General features: G+C 38.0%; 1 protein-coding gene across 1 annotated transcript; it reads right to left on the bottom strand.

The window, feature by feature from the left end:
* Positions 1 to 496: 496 nt before the first annotated feature.
* Positions 497 to 25,296, bottom strand: relt (RELT TNF receptor). Its single transcript, XM_044119037.1, has 12 exons — positions 25,192 to 25,296; positions 24,284 to 24,365; positions 11,889 to 11,963; positions 11,715 to 11,807; positions 10,788 to 10,972; positions 10,615 to 10,667; positions 10,270 to 10,524; positions 6,279 to 6,359; positions 5,292 to 5,364; positions 3,109 to 3,489; positions 2,748 to 2,876; positions 497 to 2,066 (listed from the first exon to the last, which is right to left on the bottom strand). Exons 3-12 carry the CDS (start codon positions 11,928 to 11,930, stop codon positions 2,063 to 2,065), a joined length of 1,296 nt encoding a protein of 431 aa, XP_043974972.1. The 5' UTR covers positions 11,931 to 11,963; positions 24,284 to 24,365; positions 25,192 to 25,296; the 3' UTR covers positions 497 to 2,062.
* Between the last annotated feature and the right edge of the window lie 570 nt (positions 25,297 to 25,866).

Here is a 25,866-nt window from a genome sequence, read left to right as displayed (position 1 = left end):
AGTAGGGGGTGGTAGTTACAAAGGAATTTTGGTTCTTCAAGATCCTGTTCCTCTCCCACACTCTAACAACAAACATATCTCACATGCACACATGTCAAACAATATTAGGCTATCGATCATTAACAATGAAACAGTTTAAAATACAGCTCTTCTTTATTTCATGAGTAAAAACAGCATACAGAAATAGATGTGATATAATAAAATGAAGCATGATATAAATAAATACCAAAAATCTGATGAGATGTTTTTCTTCCTTCCTGCCTAGTTTGAAAACATTTAATGCTGACAAATGTAAAGCAATAAAATCAGATGAAAACACATGATCATCAGCTTGGGATAATAAATGCCCTCTCCTCTGCATATGTTGTGTTATTTTTAACAGCATAATATGAGCATAATAAAGTAATTAAATCTGATAATAGCACAATCTTGGAAACCTATGAGAATGTAAACTAAAGCCTGCTGAAGAGTCCGGACTACCTGCAGTTTGTTAGTTTATTAAGGAACTAAAATGTGAGTTTGTGAGTTTCTCTCAAGATGAGAGAAAAAAAAAACACTGATATGTTTAACCCTAGATTAAGGGTAGAAAACCATTTCAGACAGCAGTTCAGCTTATATGAATGACAGAATCCTGTCACTGGTGCAGTGCAGCTGTTCACCCCTGAATTACCTCATGCGTACTATGTGTTAGAGTATAAAATCAAAATCAAGAGTTTACTTGTGTATGCGCTCAGTCTCATTTACATATTTACACCTATATACATGTTTTGTTTTTTAATTGTGGTCTTTCTCAATGTTTAGTTTTTCACCTGTGGTCCAAAACGATATTTGCTGCTTACAAGAAGATTTGAGCTGCAATATCATTTAAATGTAGTGAAAATATACAAAAAAAACTCCTTTCCAACTAAACCTGGGTCCACACTGGACTCTATCTAAAAACTAAAACGTACCAAGAGGTTCTTAATTCTGCTTTTGGGAAGTTGTTGAATTGAATTGATCATTTAAGCATCTCAACTATACAAGAGTTGAAAAGAAAATGTGTCTTTTATCAGGGCTTAAATCAATAATTGATACAACAAAAGCTGCTTCAATGTGACCCAATATAAAATTTGGAGGCCTGTGATGTTATCGCATGAAGAAAAAATCTGTCTGACAGGTAGCAACATTTTTGAACTTTTTTAAAAGACTTTCACAAGTTACCTAAGGAGCTCTGAAACATGCTGAGCCCTTGTTTATAATCTGGAAGACTGAAATGATTCTGTTGATCTGGCATCAGCATAGATAATTGCATGGCACAACTCGATAAGAAACGTTTAACCCTGGGATTGTGACAGATTTCCAATAGCTAGCCATTTATCAAATATTGACCTTTAAAGATGTAAAATTCAGAGCTCAGGTTTAAACCCTCCAACCGGATAAATTTACTTCAGTGCATACAATGAGTTTCTGTTAATACATTCAACAGATTAAAGAACAAATCAAATCCTTAATACATCTGTAATTTCTATGCAAACCAAAGAGAAGAACAAGCCATTTTTTGCATGAACCAGTTGTTAACAAATACATTGTTACCTCTAATCTATGTGGCACATGGTTGCAAAGATTATTTATGTTGTTTTTTTTTGATGGTGTTGTGCTGTCTGGTTTCCTCCGAACAGACAGCTGTTTGGAGGAAAACAGCTGTCTGAAACAGCTGAGGAAAACAACTTTTGTAGTCACAAAAGTTGATTCCAAAGCAGCAGAACCACCATATTTTGATCTGTAAAAATTGGTGATTTTGCATCTTTTGTTTCATTGATGTTTAGTTTAAACTAATCCTCCTCCTGCATTAAACTCATTAGCTTTCCAGCACCGTTGCTGACTGGGCGTTAAGCTTTGAGCAGCATAAGATCAAGCTGTCAAGAAATCGTCTCATCATGCGATGAGAAGCAATTCCTTCTTCTTCCAGCAGGTGGAGGTTAAGTTTTCTGAAGAGCATCTCCATCCTGGCGTTTAAGCTGCCATCAGATATTGAAGTCTTCTTTCACGAGGTAGGATGATCATGCAGCCTCTCTGCATCTTTTTATCTGATAAGACAAAGGAAATGGTAATGTTAATCAGCCATTGAAATCATTTGCTAATGATGCAACAGCACTGAAGGCTTGTTATAGCTGTATCTTAATATATTGGATTGGGACAGATTCTGAAGCACTGTCTTCGCTCTAAAAGTTTTTAATCTGCAGGACAGATAAAAGTATTTAATAAGTGGCGAGTCTGAGTGCAATGTCTCTAAGATATTGTTCCCAAATGCTGTGCCTAAACTTAACACAAAATGTCTTGAATAACCTACCAGAAGATCACAAAGCCAGAACATCATAATCTGTACTTTCTCAAATTATTTAACTTGAGAAAGTTGACTTCTCAGTTTGAAGAAGCATTAAATGGTTTTCCAAGATATTCTCACTCCTATTATTTTGTCATTTCACAAAAAGAAAAATGATCTCTGTACCTTTGAGTAACCTGACATAGTCAGACAGTTGGAGAAGATGGTTACTTGTCTTTTTATCCAACATTTAATTTTTTTTTTGTCATAATCAATACACGAGTTATATTGTGTTATTTATATTCAATCTCAGAGAACTGACAATCAATTCAACACACATTCACCATTTAATCAAGTATAAAGAAACAGCAGAGACATAGATTGAAGCAAGAATCAGAAAGAAAGTGATGACACATGGTGTCCTTTTGAGTTTTTATGACTGTACCTCCTGAAGGCAGATGATGAACAGGAGGGGAAATGTTTTCCACCAAACAGGGAGTTTCTTTGCTCCTGAGATGACGTTTTGGTTTCTGTGGTAACGGGCTTGTACTCAGGTATGTGAGCAACTTGAAATCTTTAAATCAAAAACAGAAAGTTATCCAAAGTTAGTGTCAGAAAGACAAATGCAAAAACACCTAAAGAAACCAGAATAGTTAATCTGAAACTGTAAGGCAAAGCTTTTAAACAGAGTGCTGTTCTGGCCAATTTTCAGAGTTCCGATGTGAAGTTGAAGAAGACTTTAAACCAGAAATAACTAAAAAAAAAAAAAAAAACAACAACATAGCAATGCATTTAGCCAAACTCACCTCCCAACAGACAACACCTCTCCTTCTTTCTTCTCCCTCCCTTCACTGCTGTCCACTTTGTTCTGAACAGGTTTTGACACAACAGCGGCTTGGGGGTGATGAGTGTCTACGCAACCAGCCCCCAGTAGAGGGTTCTTCTGCTGGTCAACAGGTGTGTCCAAGGAGGGCAGCGTGAGGCCCTGTGGGGGCTTCAGAGGGTCTTTGAGAGAATCCAGGGGAGGAATGAGAACAGGAGGCCACTTTCTCTGAGCGCAGCGGGAGCAACGGTAGCCGTGTTTGGGAGCGAGACCGGAGAGACCCGAGATGGTGTGGAGGTGGGACTGATGAGGGCAAGACTTGGGGATGGAGCGGAAGGTGGACAAGGGAGACAGCATCGGGAACCTGTTGGTGAGAAAGGGAGGAAAAATGGTCAAAAAGTTTATTCAAACCTAGGTCTAATCACAAGATGACTACAATCATCATTTTTAATTCATAAATTTTATGAATCAGCCTTGTTTTGCAGTGATCCTAAATGTACAGATTTCTGTCCTATGATGGGCCAACTCCTCTCACTCTCCCATCTAGTTCATCGGTTTCTAAACCTGGTCCTCAAGTACCCCTACCCTGCATGTTTTATATGGGTCTCTATTCCAGCACAGAGCCTGGATGTCTTAGATCTGCTTGTGTATACCAACAAGGCAAAGAACACAAGATGAAGTTTAATTGTTTCAGGAAGTAGCTCTACACATTGACTGTGTAGACATACAGCAATTTTGATGTTAAAGAAGTGAAGGTCTCTTTATTGTTATATGGTGCTGATTAAGGTAAAGAGCAAAATAGAGACAGACTATTGTTTGTCTCTGTTATTGCTGCAAGAGATTGACCCCCACATTGCCCCTTCCATGGGTTCTGCATCTATCTAAAAGGTTTCCAGAACTGTGTGTGGACATTGTGTGTGTGTCAGAATGTTCCTGAAACTGTAGCTATGTGTTTCTGTGGCCCCATTGAGAAACAGCGTACCAGCTCCAGCCACTGAGACCTCCAATCACTGGTTTACACACAATTTTTCACACTAAAAGCAAATCCAATAAATCAGAGCTGAACACAAAAAAGGGGGTGGAGGGTAGGTCAGAATCCAAAGATGACTAAAATAAAGTCCTTTATTTGGTTAGATGACTTTGACAGGCTGCAGTTTTCTAACAGTTTTTAAAATGATTTCTTTCTATTAATTCTGTTATCTGGACAGCACAATAGTGCAACTCAGTTTAGTTTAAATGCACTTTACAGCTTACTAAACTCTACAACATAATATGTTCTGTGCACAAAAGAAGGAGATCATGCTATCTGTAGTAGTGTTTAAATTAAAAGCCAGCAGTGACAGTCCGAAGGTCCTTTAAATCATGACATAATTACACATACTGTCTGTGAATGCATCTGTAACATTTAAAAATAAATGCAGGATTTGAACAGTAAACTAGAAAGACTTGAGGTCTCACACCAAATTTATATCCAAGGAATGGTTATGTTCTCTGAGTAGTTCCTTTAGTGCTTAACTACAAACAGATTTTATAACAAGATCTTTTTCACTATTATTCCAGGCTGAAATGTTAACATGTGTTTAAAAAATAAGCAAAATCTCATGTAAGAAAATAGAGAGGCACAGTGGTGTAAACTGACATTTTGAATTTACTTCTGACTACTTGAGTGATTCTTAAAGCCACAGCAACCAAAGTTCCAACCACAACCACCATTGGTCGTGTAAAAGTTGAGACCTTTATAAGTTTTGTGACCAGTGACCAGCAGTGAGCTCAGAGACCAAATGACTGTTGAAGTCTCATAATTGGACAGTTTTTATGACTGTGTAAGATGTTCGCTGCAGACCTGTGCGAATGAGTCACTGCCAAGCTTCAAACTGCTCCTACTCAGAAAATGCAGCCAAAGCAGTCTGAAGGGTCAATACATCTTTTGAAACTATGTGTTTTTGTTTAAAAAGTTTAAGGAAACTGTGAATTACAAATATCATTAGTAAATGTGATTAGAGAGAAAAACACAGGAGTGAAGTTGACTTCTTGTTAAATCTGACCTCAAGGAGCACAGCTTAGTGAAAGCATGTAAGGGTTTGTCAGTGTGTGTGTGTGTGTGCGTGTGTGTGTGTGTGTGTGTGTGTGTGTGTGTGTGTGTGTGTGTGTGTGTGTGACACTTACTTGATTGATGAGCCTTTGCTCATCTGTTTGCTCTCATACTCCAGCAGCAGTTCCTCCAGTGCAGCAGCATTTTCTGAAACAGAGACAATATCAGCTTATTGAAACACCACCTCTTAATGTTTTCACATTCTGCTTGACATAAAATTAGATCATGTTAAAAAAGTAAAAGATGATTTGGGTTACCAGTACGAAGTGCTTTGAAGAATTATTTCCCTCTTAAATATTTCTTGTTTTTGGTCTGTGTTTAATACTCATGTTTCAAATGATCAGACAAATACACAGTAACTTGACTGAAATATAAGAGGTTATTTTCAAATGGAAATTGCAAGTTTTGAAGCAAAAGCTATTAGAATGAGCACAGCCCTTTGAAATAAAGTAATCACAAAATTTTGAGGACAATATTTTAGGAAAAATATTGTGTGGACTGACAAGACAAAAGTGGAAGTTGAAATGAAAAATGTTCTGGAACGTGTATATTCTGCTATTTGGAACTTAGAAAAGCAAGACCATGAACAAAACATGGAGGCAGTGTGATGATCTGGAGCTGCTCTTTAGCAGAAAATTCTGAGAATGTCCAATGATCCAACTGGGATCTACAGCTAAAGCTCACTCGTGTTATGAAGTAGGTGACAAAAGCAGAAAATCCAGCTCTGAAGTTAAAGGAAAAACAAGATATCCTCCACAATAATGTAAATAAATAATTGAAAGTGGTTACCAACAAGAAAAGCGCATATTACATTTAAAGCAGTAACCACATTTTCACAGAGGGGCAGGCTGATATGGATAAAAAAATTTTCTCTGACAAGATTAAATAATCTAATATAAACTAAGGTTATTTTTGTTTGATATTAACATTTGTCAGATCTGAAATTTACAGGTAGCAAAACCTAAAGAAATCGACCAGGGAGCGAAAAGTTGTTCCTTTGGTTGTTACTTGATTAATAAGATTGCACTACAAGCTCAGATCAAATCGGATGTGTTATATACCTTTCTTCTCTGTTATGAGGCGAACCAGAACACTGATTGTGTCTTCATTCAGGTCATCAGATATGTAGGGGCAGTTGTGACCTAAAAGACAGGGGGAAACATATTAGCTAACTCATAAAACAGAATGCATCAAGAGGAAAGAAGATTATATGTAGAAATAGTGAAGCAACAGTTTTAGACATCAGCAAGGAAGTTAAAGTTTGGGCACAGATTGGTCTTCCAAATGGACAATAAGTAATCCTAAGTAAACAGCCAACAAGTATCAATGTGACAGCAAAGTCAGTGTTTTGGAGTGGCCATCACAAAGCCCTGATTTCAACCCAAGTTCAACACAAGTTGCGAGTCAGATGGCCTACAAAATGCTCTCAGTTACATCAGCTCTGTCAAGAGGAATTGTCCAGAACTCCAGCAAACTATTGTGAGAAGCTTGTGACAGGAAGCCCAAAAGGTTGGAACCTAACCATACAGTTGAAGACAATTATTTTGGATACCGCCCAAATGTAGATAAACTTCTGAGTTCGAACAAAGTTGCAAAATGTTTCCCCAAGGTTTTCTGGTATTTAGCAAATAGAAATAATTTTGGCAATTCCATCCTAAAACAAGGGAGGTTTGGTCTGATTAATCTTTTGACAGTGAGAAAAAAGGGTCTTTTTTTATTCAGCATAATTATGTAAATACCTGGTTTCAACTGTAAGTTACAGCGTATTGCCCAATGGCAGAGGATCATTCATCACAGTAGCCATTGTTACTGGACAGTCAACAATGGCCAAATCCTTGGTAACATAAAATATCAACACAGTTACTACTAACTTTTTTAACAGTTGTTTTGACCTTGACCCACCACTGGAGGGTGCTACAGATCTGGCAGCTCACCCACTTCCCACACAGATGAATGCAACCATTATAACCAGCAGCTAAAGTGATAAAATATCTGGTAAGCAAAAGTATGTGTTTTTAGTCTGAAAAAGAACCCTTTTTTATCACAGATGAAATGTTTTTCCATATAGGAGGGCAAATAGTAAGCAAAGTTTTTGTGTTTTGTTTTTTTTTTAAATAGGAGTCCCAAAGTCACTCATACTGAGCTGTTCTGTCTGATGAGGATAGACAAGGACAGATTAACTGCAAAGAATATAAATGCATCCATGGCAACCCCATCCCATAATAGATGAGGATAGTGAGAGAAGGTAGCGAGGGCCTGGGGGGGACAGAATAGACTCACTCAGCAGTTCTCCTCCATTCAGCACTGCTGGAGCACACAGAGCTCGGTGTGTTGGTGCGTTCAGTGCACTGTAGTGTGAAATGCCAAGCGACACTGAGCCAAGTGTGAACTCCAACTGTATTGTTTGGAAATGTCTCTGAGTATATATGTCTCTGTGTGTGTAGAGTTTTATTTCTATCTCTTACATCAGCAGCATTAGGCTGTTGTCAGAGCGTAACAATAGGTCTGTCTCTACAGTGACTGTTGCTATGGAAAAATAACAGCATCACTCTCACAGAGTGGCACTCTTTATCTGCTATTAACACCACGACTCTTTGATCAAGTTCAACTGCAGCATCTGACTGAGAACTGGAGAACTAGAGTTTTGTAATGAGTCATTACTCTGCCTGAACATAGATTTAGAGATATTACTTCCATTAATGCCTCTACACCTGAAATTTGTAAGTCCAGCTTGTCAGAGCTGCTAGCAAGTCCGCTTTAGTCCTACAAGGCAAATGGCTTGTTGTAATTCAGCCTCTGGGGTATTCTCCCTGACAGAGTCGGTCAGAAAAGTGCAGAAGTAAGAAGTTTGTCTAACTTTAGCCAAGCAAAGACATCATGAGACTGACAGACTGTCACAAGTGCATAATGTAGCAGCATTGACAAAGAAACAGGAACAGGTTTTGTTAATGAGGTTTTCTGCTTTGTGCTCTTAATTTTTCCATTGCTCACTTTCTCATGTTTCCTGTTTTTCGTCATTTTCACCTGACTCCCTGCATTAACACTTTCCTACTCTCCTTTAACTCACTTAGCATAGCACAGTCTATTCATAGCTAGCTGCATCAAGACCTGAAAAGACCTGAAAGAATGAATGTGCATTCCATCGTTGGAATGTGCATCAGCTTTTCTTTCACTGTAAATAAAAACAGTCTTAGAATTGAGAGCAGACAGCAACTAAAACGTCCTGACCAAGAAGAATGAAACAGAAGACATTAACAATGAGGTAAATGAGCTGATTAAATAATTGATCTGACTGAGAAAGGAGAGAGGCTTTGGTGGTGTCAGGTTCTTTTTCAGATACAACTGAAACTTATGATAAATAGAGAGGAGACGGAAGAAATGAGGGAGCTGGAGAGAGAACAAGGTTCAGGTTCAGTTTCCTTTGCAGTATCAGGAGCAATTTAAATTTTGAGGCAACAACCACACCAGGGGTGTCAAACTCCAATCTTCAAGGGCCGGTGTCCTGCAACTTTTAGATGTGTCTCTGCTGCACCACACCTGAAGAGAATAATTAGGTCATTAGCAAGATTCTGGAGAACTGATCTACACAAGAATGAGGTAATTAAGCCATTTCATTCCAGTGTTTTGTACCTGTGGCACATCTAAAAACTGCAGGACAGCGGCCCTTGAGGACTAGAGTTTGACACCTGTGAGCTACACAAACACAAAAACCAGACATCGCTGATACCTGAAGCACTTGCCACTGTTAAATGGCATCCTCTATGCTTATAAAACTGGGTTTTAATCACATTGAGCAGACATTTATCTTAGTGAAAGGCTCTGTCAACGTTTGTAGGAAGCAAGAAAAGCTATCCATTTTGTCTGTCACTTCACAGAACACAAAACCACAGATAAGTATCAATGTTGCAAAGCACTACAGAATAATATAAAGTCTAAAGTGGACACATGTTCATTACTATGTTCTAAACGTGCTTTTTATTTCATTTTAACTGTTTAATATGACGTTTTGCACAATTTTCAATTCTATTGTTTTCTTCTCCCCATCTTGGGGCAAAGGTTCAATGATTCCTACATGTTCCTCCATGTCAGTCACTAAGAAACCTAAAAGCAACAGCTGTTGTGCAGACATAAGCAGCCTTTTAACAGGATCTGTTGAGCTCCCAGCTGACACTCCTGGTAGGTCATAATACTTCTTTGGCTCTGCTTTGCACCATCAGGTGAGAACAGAAGAAGCCAGCTTGGCCAGCTTTAAATCTGTTAAGGCTCACATTTTAAAGGACCTCTCTTTCTTCCTTGGCAGCAGATAGAACTAATAAACAACCAAGGTAATTAATGACTAAATATTACCCTTTTTATATGGCCTTTGTTTTTCATGGATGCTGGATTACAATCAGGTTTCAGTTTGTAGACAATCCAAATGTTTAGATTGTTTCTTACATTAGATAAACTTTTTTTTTTATGCCATCTCTCAATACAATCTTTAGGATTTGTCCTTTCAACTCCCTGTGGAAAACACAATCCATCCCATGTGTTTTGCAAGAATAAGAACCCGACAACCACAGTACACCAAATCCAAAAGGAGAATAATGAAGAAGTTGGTGCTATTTACCACATTACATGCAAAGCAGTGTGGGTGACCTCGATATTGTAATTGTAATGTCAATTACTGCCTCATATCACCAACTTTCAAAGCTCTTTTTTGCGTGTAAGTGGGTCAAAGGCTAAGAATTATGCTTAGAAATAAAATCTCAAAGTGGCTGTTCTTTTGAAAAGTAGTCGGTACCAAGTGCATAGAGTGGGTGTGATGAATCAATATCCTCATCCACACCCTTAATCATTTTTTCAGTTTTTCCCATTTTAAACTTTTAATAGAATTTATTGATTTCTGTCTACCTCATTTGATTTTCCCATCTTAACTTTTCTGCTCTGTTGAATTGACTATTGTATGGCATTAAAAAAAGCCCCCACTTCCTCTGAGTGCTGATGCCTTTAGAGCACATCAGAATTGAATGACATTATGTGGTCAAAGTTGCACTTTTTTGTCTTTCTCACCTTCTTTCTGAGGTGTAGCAGTCTCTTCGTCTCTCCCCTCCTTCTCAGCAGTGCAGTTGTATCCCTTCTTCTTCAAGATGTTGCAGATCAGGATGCCCAATAGGCCTATTATGCAGAAGACAGGCACCAATGCGAACACAGCGTACTCTGCCGTCTTTTCCTCGGCGCTTCGAACCACCGTACTATTGGCTGGTCCTCCTGCCCCATTGGAGGAACCTTTTCCCACAGTGCGAACCTTTCTGACATGCAATTCAGCTGGGGAACAGAGACAAGAATAGCTAAATGAATCAGAGGAGTAGATGCCTATAAACACCAGGGAGCAAATGAAGGGGTGCAGAATATTACTTTTTATGCAACCACTTTGAGTGGAAACTTGTCCTCCATCAGGAGAGAGAAATCTGGATGAGGGAAACAAAACAAAACAAAACAAAACAGAAAAAGGAACAAAATTAAAGTGAGACCAGTTTAAATTGTGGGCGCATGTGGAGCAGCAGCGAGACAGAAGCAGCAGTACTCACCCAGGCAGACAGTCGCCACAGACAGCGTCCGAGGTCAAAGTGCCAGACACTGAAACGTTTCTGCCCAGGATCTCGCAGGATGTGTGTGGACGGCAGCGCTCAGAGTCGACTGTATCTGAAAAGCTCCCAGGAGGGCAGAACTGACATTTCACGTCTTCAGCTGAACTCTGGATCTTCCCACAAGCCTGAAGAGAAAGAAAAGACTTCAAACACTAGAAGATAAAACGGAAAAAAGACACAATAGAGCCTCTTTCTTGAGCTGTACAATGTCAAGTTTACCTAAGAAAGTTTGTGTTTTATATTTTCTTCATGATTTTACTGATAAAATGTTATACAGTTTTTGGCAGTAAATAGGAGCAATTAAAATTTATTTAAGGGAACAACTCTTGATCTTATTTAAACGTGCAGTGCCCTTTGAGCTTTTTCACATTTTGTCCTATTTTACAACACAACCTTCAACTTATTTTACACTAACGATGTACAAAAAGAAACCTATTGTTGAAAGAATGCCTTAAGATGTCCAGTTTAACATTTGTCAAAAGCCTTATAGTGGATATGGAAAACTGTTCTCTGGTCACTATACTTTTTCAGGCTACATACACACATCACAAGTGGAGGAAATGGTGGAATGGTGGGATCTCAAGCTGTTTAAAGGATGAAGGGGTGTTAATACATTGTAAATATGATCAAAGTAATAAAATAATTTTTTTGTTGTTTGTTTATTTATAGTGAATGAACCAATGCTTTTTACTGTATATTCTGTGGGTTAAAAACACGCATAAGCACATTTCATCACATTTATATTTTATTTGGATTATAAAAGCAATGGGAGATGTATTGAAGGAAGCATAGTGAACAACACGGAGAAGAGAAAATTAATTTACCATTTAAAAAAAGTTCAACAATTCTTTTGGCTCATTCGCTCACCTTTGATGGCTCCTGGCCTGCAGGGCATTGCAAACACACACACCCGTTTCCCCACCAACACTGCACCACTGCAGTCCCACCACAGCCTATCACCTGGAAGAAACATAAGTCAGAGTGAGGGGAGGTGCAAACATATTTGCATATATTAAAACATATGAAAGTAATGAATTATACCGCGAGAAGGACGAGAGTTGAGCAGCAAAGGTGGTTCCTCATCTTCTTAAATGTATTCTTCTATGTGTATATGATCTGCAGCAGAGCAAACAAGGTGGACATAAATGTACCATTTTGGAAGCGTAAATATTACACAAAAAGAAAAAAAAACAATGACATGACACCTTAAATATAACCATCCCTTTGGAGCAAACTAGTACAGTACATGTTCATAACAGCTGAGTCATTTTTGCTAGTGATCAAAAGTCCAGAGACTGTGGACACAGATCGGTAAGAAGCACCTCTTGGAGCTGTAAATAACATTTACTATGATTCAGGAGCTTTTTGTGCACTCCTGTGAATGAACCAGGGATCTTCTGCAGCTATTTTTGGGCTGCAGATGCTCATACATACAGTTCATCCAATGATTCATCCTGCAACACCTTCATTTGCTAACGCATGCTGACTTTCTCGACACGTGACATCAGCTGACCCTGGAAACAGTGTTTTCTGATTCCAAGCTTCAGGCATGGACATTTGAGATTCACAGATTTCTCCACATGTGTATTTGTTTAAAGGACTTATGAGCAAACCAATGATGATTAAAGTTTTATGTGCATACAGCAACTTTTATGATTAATATCACAATCTTGTAAAATGTGATGAAACGTCCATATATGAACCTATAAATAGACCTTGTACTAAAACGCAATTATAGGGGTTGACAAAATATGCCTTTTGACTTTGAAATATAAATAAAATTAAATATCCGCTCAAATGTAAAAATTGACTATGATTATGATAACCCAACAAATCAACTGGCTCTTTTTCACTTTTTCCCTCTTGATCTACTGAATTGCATGACAGGTGCAATCATCAAGTTCATTATTACTTGTTAATACTGGGTGTGCATAAGCATGCACAAATATCAGAACATTACTAATATTTTAGCTAATACCAGAATATTATAGTGAAAAAACAAATGCTAAATGTCATCCGTACTGCAATAAAACACCATTAATTGGGCCAAATATCAAGATAAACCGCAAAGATTTGCAGGGAGAATTTCCTCTGCACAGATCTTTCATTTAAAGCCACAATTACAGGGCTGTGAATTTGCAAAACCCTGGCATTATCATGATGGGCTTGAACCTGCCACCAAACTGCTAGGTACTTTGTGGTTTAAGATGTTACTTCAAAAAGTATGCAATCTGATGTCTGTGTTTGCTGTAAGATTTTATTATTATTATTATTATTATTATTTATTTATTTATTTATTTTTTTATTGCACAAATTACTTGAAAAATGATGAGCAGGTCCTGTAAAAATAACAAATATACAAAAATGTTAGGTATGGGCTTTTCTATGTGCAGTTTTCCTTAAACAACAGTAGATGACAAAGTGGGCTCAGAGTAGCAGAATTTAAGCCAAACAAACTAAAGAAATAATGCTGAAGAAGATCCAGCTGAGCTGCATACTCACCCCAGACTTGCAGTGGACCCACACGGTTGCTGAGGCAACCCAGCAAGGATGCTTGACTCACTAATAATGCTGAACCAATACTAAACTTAAAAATGCTGCAGTTTTCTCTCTAACTCAAACACTTGAATAAATAATGTTCTGAGCGACAATAAAACTTCAAAAAGACAAACTAGTTCTTTTTCAACCAGAAATAAAATGAAATAAATGAAGCATGAAACGAAGTTACAGAAATGAGTCAAAACTGAGATCTATGCTCTTCAGTGCAGCTGAATGAAAATCTTTAGAGTACCTAGCCGTGTCTTATACGGTCAGTCTGACCACAGACACACCCCACACACCCTCTGGACATGCCCCGTCTGTCAGTGCTAAAACAGTCAACCTGCACATTGTGCATGTGTGTGGGTGATTCTTGTTTAAGGATCCTCTTAACCACCAAGCAAGTAGAAAAACACATGTTTTCACTGCTATGCAACAAGAAAATCAACAAATTTTTAATTATTTATTCTGGTTTCTTTTTGCCAGATTGATAAATCTATATACTTTATATTTAAAGACACAATATAGGACAAAAGTCCTGAGTCCAGTATTTTGCATTGTTTAAAAGTTTGCAAATGTTCTTCTTCAAATACCTTTTTACCACACAGATGAATATAAATATTGACAAGTCAAAGTTTCACAAAAACTTGAGAAGGTAAATTTGACAGCAGACTCTAATCTTGGCATCTCTATTGGGGATTTTTTATTTTTTTTTCAAAGAGAGGAGTTTTATTACTTCAATTGCCTTCCACTTCTCCAGGATTGCATTCAAGAGGATAACAGGTCTAGGACATTAATTCAGACCGCCTTCTCCCATGGGAAAATCTCCAGCTCATCCTGGAAGTTCCCAAGGGATTCCCAGGCCAGAAGGGAAATTTAGTTCCTCCAGAGAGTTAGGGCTCTCCTTCCCTTTCAAATAGACATAAATTGAAAATAATGAGAGAGAGAGAGAGAGAGAGAGAGAGATTGGCAACCAGTAGAAATCCTTATCAAATATCTGAACTACCTCAACTGACTCCTTTCAATATGGGTCGCTGAAATCCCCAAGTTTTGGTCATCATACATAAGGGCTGGTCCGTCTGGTTCCGGTTATTGTACAATTGCCGCATTAACGAGATGAAGAGGTGATAGTACCCCAATTATATTGAAGCTATTTTTTATTTTTTTATTTTTTTTCTTGGGAAGGTTAGAGCTACCTGTGTCAGGGCCAGAGAATGTTCTCCTTTTTCATGAACACTTGTCTTTAAAGTAAAGTTTTTCCACTTATTTTACGTACAGATGTTAGGAATTTTTCAATCAGAACCACTTTATAAGGATTACAAGAAAGTATAGCCTCTTCGAAACAAAGAATAAAGAAATAAGGAGTGGTTTAAAACCTTTGCACAGTATTATATGTATGTAGGGTCTACACAATTGATTTCCATATGGTTTGTTCATAAAGGGGAAATACACACAAAGACACACTCAAACATCTGAACGGTACGGAGTCTGCCAACGGCAAGCCGTGTCTTACACAAACTGCAAAATAAAAATTATAATGCGTTTATGAGTTCAGTTGGGGAGACAAAATCCTTGTGCCAATGAAAAGCTTCTGAGACATAATTTTCAGAATTGCAAGAACTGAAAAAAGATAAAGGGGGAACAAAGAAACCACAAAGCTTAAAAAAACATAGCCCCAATCCAAAAGGGATGGAAAGCAAAGGAGGTCGATGGAGTTCCTCTGCAAAAACATCAGTCTGATAGCATGTCCATATAAATAAATATAGAAGCATTTGTTAAAATGCCATACAGACCAGAGCACAAAGCTAATTACAAGTCAGACATGCGCACAGACATCAGCATCCACTTACACACCATTCCAGGCATGCAACATCACATGCAGCTGAAAATTTTGAAAAACGTATCAATAAAACGGCAATGATAGAGAGAGCAAAACGAAAATGGGACCCACAATTAAATGCCTCTGTTTTTGGAAAGTGTCAAGTAACAAATTGGACATGGCTGCGGGAATGCTGGCTTTCTCCAAAGAACCTGGTTTGACCTCCAACAGATCACTGAGGCAGCAGTACTTCATCTGCAGCTGAGTGATTGAGTACAGTGGTGGGATACAGGACTTGCTAATCAGTCAGGTGACAGAAGGTGAATTCTGTTAAAAAAAAAACAACAACAAAAACAACAAAAAAACACCTGCAGGTAAAGAGTATCTACATTTAAAAATATACAGAAGTGCCCCAAAAACTGTTTATTCAATCACTGCAACACTGGAGGCAATCAAAGCCTCCAGTGTCTGTAAATGTGATGCTTTTACAAACCAGTTTGCCTGAGGTTTTCCCGACTAACCCACTACAGAAAGACTGTAACATGTGGACTTCAGTTGCACTCGCAGACACGTGAGTGCACTCATGTCCTTGAATGCCTTGGTCTTCATAAAGCCATTGTTCTTTACTTTCCTCAAAAGTAACATTTTTAATATGTAAAACATTATCACACTTTAGGAAGTAAGCTTCTTTGGAGCTTAATGGGAGCTGGGTTGGAACTGCTACATCTGTCAGTAAATGAATTAATAGGGAGTAACTACTTTTCTTGCTTTCTTCAAATGAAACATGGTTTCCTGTTAAAATCTTGTAAGAATTATGTCATCTAATATTTTCTAAAAAAACAAAATCAAACTATAACTATGATTTTACTTCTCTATCAGTCACAATGGGTGCTTCCATCAAAGCCAGCATACAAGGTCTCCTTGTGGGTATTCATTGTTCTTGAACAAATCTGTGATTTGGCTGTACCTTTGTTAAATACTCCATTTTGATAACCTTGTTTTTGACTCAGTATGGCATGTTTCCTGGCGGTTTGTGATGCTAATTGTTTCCTAATGGTCTCTAACAAAACTTAAGACACTCTCCAAACAAGATAAATTGTTACTGTTGCAGGTAAAACGTGCCTAGAGGCATGACTAAAACAGACTTGCAGCCCCTTTCAGCACAGACCTTACATAATCAAAGAGGTCTGAGGTCTTTGTCTGCTTCTTATAGCATTGACTGACATCTTTGAACTCATTCACTTGTCTTCCACGTGCCCTTTCCATCATTGCTGGCCTGACTGTGCTGTTAGTCCTGTATAATTGCAATTTAGTGCTTCTCCTTTCAAAGCCTGCCTTTGATGACAGTTGCACCCGGATCTGCCATGTGCTTCGGTTTGGAGGGTGCAGTCATATGGCTTTGTGGTTGGGGGGTACAGACAGAGGAAAGAGAAAGAGAGAGCAGACAAATGCTACAGATACAAAGTGTGAGGCGGTGGAGAAGTGGCATACAACAAGGACATTAGCGCCTCTCAGAATATCTCAGCAAACACAGCACAAATTCCTATGGAATACAGCACCCGCAGTGCTGTTGTCATTTTATGTGACGGGACAAAAACAACAAAAAACAATTCAAATTCCAGAAAACACATTCAAGGAGGAAGAGCAACTTGTGCTGAATTTTCCTAAATGCTGTTAAAACAGTAATTACCTGACACCTTCTGCTCTGCTGTTTGACGCATCCCAATAACAAGCCGCTGCGACGTCAGATGACATGTCAAATTTTCTGTTTTGTTCAGGAGGGCTAAATATAGCACTAATAAAGAAGCAACGGTCAACAGGTTGACAAAAACAGGGACATTATTCCCTTCTGTGGTGGCTTTGGAGGCAAGGACAAGCAAAACGTGTTTGGGAGCTTTTTCTGGCTTCTTGATGTCATGTCGCAGCTGAGCTGAGAAATCCTCCTGGATGAAGTTGTGAAGGAGGGAAGGGACCACAAAAGAGGAAACACAAGAATGAGTGGAACTTCCAGGCCTTTGAATGTGAGGTGACGGAGCAGCAGGGGAAGATCATGGGTCAGGCTAACACCCTGTCGGCTTTCAAAATCGGCACTGAGCTGTCAGACATTTTACTTTTTGGTATCAAGCCTGAGCTCCCAAGTTTTTTTTGTTTTTTTTTTAAAGGTGACACCTAACATCATCTGTTTGGCAAACAGTCTAGTGAGAACACTTTATATAGCTTAGATTGATGAAACGGCTTAGTTACAAATAAAAGTCCAACAACAACTTCTCCGACTTTCTAATTATATAACAGCAGATACCAGCTACATTGTTGATAGCTTGCAAGGAGATTTGTTGCATTTATCTTAGTTATGCCCTATGGGACTTTGTCTTCTGGATATTTTACTGAAACATGCCGTAACTATTACAATAAATAGGTCTGACTTGATAAATTGTCTTTTGATGAAAATAAAAGTCTGCAAGTAAGTAAGTAAGTTTTATTTGTAGAACACTTTTTTTTTTAATCTGTGAATTTTGAAAGTTTATACATGCTAAAATACCAGGTTTTTGTGAGAACACACACATAAAAATTAAACTCAAAAAGACCAATTTTTGAGTTCAAAAAAATTTGTTGAGAAGAGACGGTAAGGGTAGAACATACCCTTGCAAGAGATAATATTTCAGAAGCTTTTTTCTAAAGCTTAAAATTTAGAAAAAATTTTAAGCTTTTTCTAAATTTTATGAAAATAATATCTTGTACTATTCAACAGTGAACATGGTTTTGTAAAAGGAACAACCTAAGAAGAGAAAAGTTGTAGAGATTTAGATTATGAAAGACTGGGAACTTGTCCAGGGTGTTCACTGTTTTCAGATGGTCATGCATAATGGCTGCAAAGACAAGTCACTTTTTAAGCTGTCTTGGCTTTTCACAAGTCAAACACTTACAAAAAGTTGAGTCCAACGGTGATCATTGAGTTCTTCAGTGTTGGTATATTCCATAAAATATGCCAACAATGAAGAACCAGTGAGGGATATAACAAAGCTCTGCTTGTCCTGTTTCTCCCCACTTCACACCTGCTTACCATCTTAGCATTATGACTACAATCCTCACTGGTTGAAGGCTGTAGGTCCGTTTCAAACCCTTATGCCACATGGGCCTTCACACAGATTTAGAGTAAAAATTGTGTAAAAAGGGTTGCACCATCCTTTATAAAGAAATGCACAAACATTTATAGATATCAACGTTAGCTAAAATAAGAAAGAGGAAAGCTTTCCTAATTCTTCTATTATAACTTTACTGCAAAGAGAAGAAAGTTGAGTCACCATGTTGAGTTTTATCTAATCTTTCATGTCCACTGAAACATTTCCTTCACATTGATGATGCAAGTAAGTCAAATGATGTCAGCAGAGGCTACCCAATAAACCCACCAAATCACATACAAAGTCATAGCCTTGGGGAACACCTCCTTGTGATGCACATGAGCATGAGCTTATTCTGTAAGGTGGGAAAATACAATGGAAAAGAACTGAGGTGGCAAAAGAAAGGTTTAAGGTAATTATACTCTGCCATTCATCAGACATTTGGTGGACGTGAAGATAATATGCACATGTATGACAACGACGTGATTGGGAGAACCATACCCTCTGTTTGACTTCATGGAGGTGCCCATTACTGGCAAAAGAAAGGCTGATTTACGCCAACACTTTGTACGTTGGTGTTTAGACAATGTCTCATTATGGGAAGCAAGTCTGATAAATGGGCAGGTGTCATTAGTCCTTGCATTTCTCTGTCACACTTCCTCTAGGCCTGTCTGGCATCAGTCATGATTTCCATTGCAACTGTGCACCAGCATGGAGTGATAAACAGGCTCTCTGTACTGTTGCTGGCGTATGTCGCTTTGCATTATCAGCTGTAACAAAAGAAGTTGATTTGATCAGAGAGAGTAGAGAAGACACGGTAAGGGTAGAACATACCCTTCCAAGAGATAATATTTCAGAATCAGATATACGTGAGTTTTTGTTGCTCCAATTTGAATGGCATGCAAACAAAACAATCCAGACCAAAAAAGATCCCTGACTTTTCATCATTACAAAGGAGATTCTAAATTTTATTGGAGGTTATAAGTTTAGAGCCACATTAATATCATCAACTTAAGGCCAGAAATCCTTTGTGCTGCTGTGTATCAGTCTTGAAATGTACAATAATTATGAAATTTTGGGAAATTAGTTTTATTTAAAATTTAGGTTATACAAATATGCATTCATGCTATTATAGCACATGATGATCTGTGCAGCGTGGATGTCCAGATTCACATTCCATTTTGAAAAGGTGTAAAAATATGCTGATGTCACTATAAATAAATAAATTAACAAATGGCTCTTTACGCGGATTAAAATAAACCGAAGGTGCTCTCTAAGAATCTGATTTCAAACAAGATACTCCATAACGACTGAAATTGCAGCGTGTGAGAAATATGTAAAATAATAATAAAGATTTATGTGTGCATATATATATATATATATATATATATATATATATATATATATATATATATATATATATATATATATATATATATATATATATATATATATATATATATATATATATATATATATATATATATATATATATATATATATATATATATATATATATATATATATATATATTTATAACCAACTTGTTTTATGAATTGGTAATTAACCTTCTTTCACAGCTATTGTTATCAGTGTAAATGATGATGATGTAAATCAGCTCTGCTTTTGTTGACTTCAGCAGTATACAATTACATTATGTCAGGACACATTCACACAAAACAAATCTTATTTTCTCAATCCTACATGTACAAACCTGTGAAAATAGTCCTTTAAGCTTGTTGTCTCAGTTTGTGAAACAAATACGAAGAATTTAGTTAATGACCGTTTTAGTCATGGGAAGAAATCTTTTTAAGAAGTTGACCTCAGGTGAGGAAAACAGGACTTTTACCATGTCATCTCCATTAGTCATCCATCTCTAAATCTTTAAGTTTGCAAAGAGTGAAAACAGATGTGTGGTTGAAACAGAAAGAATGAGACAAGATAGGAACAATCTACAAAAAGAAAGTAGAATATAACTACCAAACCGTTTTCTAACTGCTAGTCTTTTCTCTGTGTAAATATTAGAATAATTTAGAGAACTTAAATGGACTAGATCTATAGGGTGTTATTCTAGTCACACTGTGGGGCACATTCATATGTGACAGGAGAAAAGCTGGAATCAAAGCATTAATTCTCCAAACCCGTAATAACTGTTTGGAAATTTGAAGCAGCTGATGAGCCAGTCACCTCTTAGGCCTGAAAATTACTTCACAGAAAAACACTCTTCTTCCTGATCCTGTTGCATGCCTCTTTTGTATTCCATTGAACCATTTTGTAGGTACCAACCACTGCAAAACACCACCAAACCATCACATTTTAACCTTAACCAGAGTACTTTAATAAGTGCCGTGACTGAAAAGCAAATGAATCACTATCCGAATTAAATAATATTGACAGAGGTGAAACAATATAATTTTACAGCCCTGTCATTTGCTCCCAATGGGCAAAAAACAACCACAGACAAACACATGTACGTTAACATATCTTTAAAGGTCTAAACATGGACTGCTTTGAATTTGATTCAATAACTTTAGCTAACAGAAATGAGAGGACCAGTTTCCTGCACCGCTCTGCCACATTGCCAATACTTTGCAGGCTATCTGGAGCACTTTAAATACGAGGGATTGTATGCTCAACAAAACATGACAAACACACACACACACTGAAAATCCTGGCTCTCCCATTCACTTCTGCCTTGTCATAAAGAACTTGATTCACATGTGCTATATGATTTGCTCTGGCAGCTTAAAGCCAGCAGCAGGTCACCAGCAGGTCCGACTGGTAGATTGTTGTTTGGAAGACTAATACAACAGGTCAGGGTTTATTTACTTTTAGTAAAAAAAAAAAAAAACAACACACACTTTTTCTTTCTGTATATAAACTGTTAACCCAACACTCTAAAGTTTCACTTGGTGACTTTAATTTGGGTTTTTGTGACTTCTACCGATCTTGAAAAGAGATAATAATAATGAAAAATAAATAAAACTCCTTGTTGACATTGTTTGTCCTTAATCAGAAAATGTACTATTTTTTTCAGCTTCTCTGATTTGGAAAGTGCTCTTGTGTAATATAACTTGGTCTTGAACAATAACGCCGCATTGGGTCTACTTGGTGCATTTGAACTCTTAAACGATTAAATAAGAACCAAAATTTTCTTTTTTCTTCAATTTGGCACAAAATGTTAATTTACCGTGGAATTTCTCCAATTCACACACATACACTGCCACTAATATTTAGAGGACATTGCAGAGAAACCATGCACTTTCTGTTGGACCCCCATGAAATGGAAGGCCGGGTGGTGACCAAGAAATTAAACCTTGTTTCAAAACCCAACAACTTGATATTGGACTGAAAACGGTGGCGGCCCATGTGAATGAGCTAAATGCCTTTTGGAGAAATTCACTATTAAGTGAAACAAAGATTGATCTATGTGAATGCAATGACTAGAAGTACATTTGGGGCACTCAAAGTAAGGCTTTCACACCTAAAAAAGACCTGAAAACCAAAAAGAGCATAGTGGTGGCAGCATTATGCTGTGGACCCATTTTGCAAGTATACCCCTAAACAACCACTAGATAGACATGAATAGATGTTCCAAAAGAACAATAGTCCCCTAAGCACATCAGATGGGATTTTAGAAAAAAAAATAATCAAACATTTAACTTTTATAATGGCCCTGACATTAACCCTATTGCAAATGTACACCCTTAAAGTTATGCTTAAAGTTATGCCTTCTTCGTATGTAGCTGCTGTTGCGTTTTTTTTCCAAGAAAACTAGAGGTAAAATATACAATAAAACACAACAGACTCAGGATGGGTAAACTTCAGCTAAGGAAGAGCAGGCACATCCTGGAACAAAGCAAGACGGAAACCCTCAGCAGAATGACTTTTCTTTTCCCCACCTACTGCAAAAGAATATCCCATGCATAATAAAAAAGGTGGTTCTTTTGGAAAAATGCAAAGAAAGAAAATGTGCAACAGATAATGTTTGTCAGCGTTCTAATTAAGCCTGTGTGTGCCCTGCATGTGTGCTGTGAGTAAGGATATCAGGAGGTGAGTTTGTCTGCACGCTCATGGCTGCGTCTTTTCAGGTTGCCCCCTGTAATTATCCAACCCTTCACCATGCATGGATGCTGACCGAGCAAGCTTGGATCAGGATCTGTTGACTGGTAATACAGAGGGAATTTCTTTTGGCACAGAATCCCCGGCTGACATTGGGGAGGCAGGGAGTTGAGGCACGGGCATGGAAGGACGGCGGGCAGAATTCCCAACCACACTGGTTCAAAGAATGCAGAGACAGATGACAGGACTGATGGCTTAATTAGAACTTAGATCATGTCTTTGACTCCTACATGCCCTCGCACTCGCTCAGACAGAGATGCGGCAGTGCAGACATGCCCACCTAACTCTATGATCACCACCAACATTTAAGGTTAGCACAGAAGATATCAGAGATAAAACAAAGTCAATTCAATTTACAACCTTGTTCATGGTCAGTTATGGATCTGCACTAATTTCTTTAAAGCTCAAATAGAGGGCAGCACCTGGAACAGCAGAGATATTTTAGGGTGTACTGTTTGTTACGTGCAATTGATACTTTAATGCGATATTGAAACTGCTCAAAAGCGTATGCTTCCAACTAAAACTCCTGTTGCACCTCAACTGAACACACTAAAATAAACAAAAAGCTGCTTCTTGAAATGAATCCGCTCTACCCTGAGTCAGCTCCTCTAAGTCTGAGACCAGAAAAAGACGAGGCGGCTCTGACTGACCTCAGAGGCCAGGTTTTTCCTCAAGTGGAGTTCAGGTATCTTGATGTCTCGTTAATAATTGATGGAAGAATGATGCAAGAAATGGACAGAAGAATTTGAGACTCATTTTCAGCAATGAGGGCAATGTTCCCCTCTATTGGTTGTCATCGACATAGATTTTAGCTTTGCTCCCTATGTATTTGTCATGTTGTGTGGGTTCATGTGGACAAAAACCTGAACCCAATCCTGCATGTACAATAGTATTCCTTTAAATGATGTGGCACAGATCGTCGTTTTTAATAAAGACCTGGCTGATTTGTTCCCAAGGCCTCAGACTGTTTTGGCTTAGTTAAAAATCCTAGATTATTTTATTGGAAAGCTAATATATCACTATCTCACTTTGCTGCTTATTAAGTAATCAATGAATGAACATATTTAAAGACAAAACATTTTGCAAAAAAAAAAAAAAGCATGGAATTAAATAATTTCAGATGAATCTCTTTCTGAAATTGAAAACATTTTATAAAAATGGTCAAAATGCTAAATTACAGATCCCCCCCCCTCATCGATCCAAAACAATTCAATATCATACAGCAACATTGGGTAAAGATATTAGTAGATCACCAATACTTTGCTGAGGGATGTGTGCAGATAGTGTGTGTCTCGCCAGATGTGTGAGAGAAATAGCGAGGTCAAAAGCCTCTTACTGAAACCAGCATGTTGGAATTTAAACTCAGACAATGGATGCCCGCTGCTAAAGATGACAATCTCATCTGGGGTGGATTAATGAGTGTGAGCATGCTTCTTGGGGTCAGTAGTGCATCCTACCAAAACCACTGTAGTATGAAATGGTAAATGATGAGACAAAGTAAACTAGAAAATACAAGAGTAAAAATTTATTGTTAAAAAAAACACAAACATTTTCTGTTTGTATTTTATACTTAGAACAATTTCTTAATTGGTCACAGCTGGCCTCACTAAACTAATACCCAACAATACAGTCTGAGCTAAAGTTTGGACTACAAACCTCATTAAAAAGTGAGGAGGAGGAGGAGGAGGAGGAAGAGGATCACATGGCTAGTGAGGTCATTACATAGACTACCCATATCGATGCACCATAAGATACTCTCCTTCATAGGGAGTGCTTTAAGATACATTTATTACATTACAAAGCAAACATTGTGAATCTATTGTCAAAGCAGGGCTGACCTGGAGTAAAACTGGACCTTTAAGCTGCTCTAGGTCCCACTCCTGGCCTGTGGAAAAACTTGAATTTCCAAGACAGGAAACCCTATGTAGAGAAAGGAGAGACTTGTATAACCACTGCATGATTCCCTAATATAAAGTATTTTGGATGTTATGGTTGGGAAAATGAGAGGGGATCAGAGTAACAATGCTAGTCAGAACAGGAGCAAAAATTACATCTAACCTGAATGCCTGCAACATTTTAGAGTTTTGAATGATAATTTTTGTCACAGCTGATTATTTTTCCACTGTGGCTGATGAGGACCGAGACCTTTCATGTCACTCAGGGGTCTGCAACTCCAGACCTCGAGATCATGTGTTATGGAAATGTGTGATTTTAGTCATTTCAGCCATGGAATTATGTGTGACTGTTGCTACCTATGAACCAGAAGACAGTGGAAAAGATTTTTTTTTTTTTTTTTTTTAATGACTCAACGAACAAGTTTAGAACTTTCTTCGTCTTATCGTTAAGTTTTTAGGCAAGTAAAATGTAAAGTAAACCAATACAAATAATCCTATAGTCTATATGCAAATAATTAGTAGGTCACCTCTTAAGTTGTGTTAAATGCAAAAATGGTCAATCGTGGATGCCCCACACTCTTTCAACCCCAATACCTCAAGGCCTCAAAAAGTATTTTGCCGTCTCTGAGTCGGAGTGCAACTACCGGTCCCGTTACTACAAGCTATAGTCCAGACCAACCGTATAATCCTAAAAAAAAAGGTCAGACCACCATCATGCGTAAAAACGGTGATGCCGATGTGGCGCAGGCTCTGTGGGGAATGACATCCCTCAAGAGAAAACTTAACTACCTAAGTCAGCAGACCTTTAGCTGCTTCCTTAAACGTTTAAAGGGAACTTCAAGCAAACTTACCGATTCGGTGAATGAACGTAGCTGAAGTTAATAGTTAAAAAAGAGCATAATTATCATCGTCGGCTCCACGGGGCTGAGCTGAGCTGGCAGGTGCTGGTAAAAAGCTTGATAGGGGATGAAAACCACAAAGCCGGTATAAGCGAGGATCGCCCCCCCACCCCCTCCCTTTCTCTGTCTCTCTGCGGTGTGTGTGTGTGTGGGGGCGGGGGGTGAGTGTGTGAGTGTGCGTAAGAGAAAGAGAGGGCACAAACGCTGAGCTGGCTCAAAGTCAAGTGAGCTCACGGTGCGTCACTGTGCGTGAGCTTTCCAGGCAAGGGGCGGCTGGTCACAGTCTGCTGCATAATGACATCTTGTAGTTGTCAAACAGACGCAAAGAGCTCAATATCGACTAAATATTCAAAGGGAGCCACAATTTTAAATACAGAAAGCAAAAATATAAATAAAACGGAATGTATATGGAAAGTTAAAGAAAATACGACAAAAACAACGACAGTTCCTGCAGAACCAGGCTCGCTAAGTGCTGTATCCAAACTTAATAATAACAAGTTAAGTTGAAGGAAAAAATATTCTTGAAAAAAAAATTGCATAATTATCTGGGATAACTGTTCAAGAGTCACAAGAGTAAATGTTTCCAGGACACAGACTGCAGCTGCCCTTGTTCTGACAGATAGGTCA

This window comes from Gambusia affinis, linkage group LG06 (assembly GCF_019740435.1).
Source record: "Gambusia affinis linkage group LG06, SWU_Gaff_1.0, whole genome shotgun sequence".
NCBI classification, from domain to species: Eukaryota; Metazoa; Chordata; class Actinopteri; order Cyprinodontiformes; family Poeciliidae; genus Gambusia; species Gambusia affinis.
This window is presented reverse-complemented; position numbering and strand designations above follow the sequence as displayed.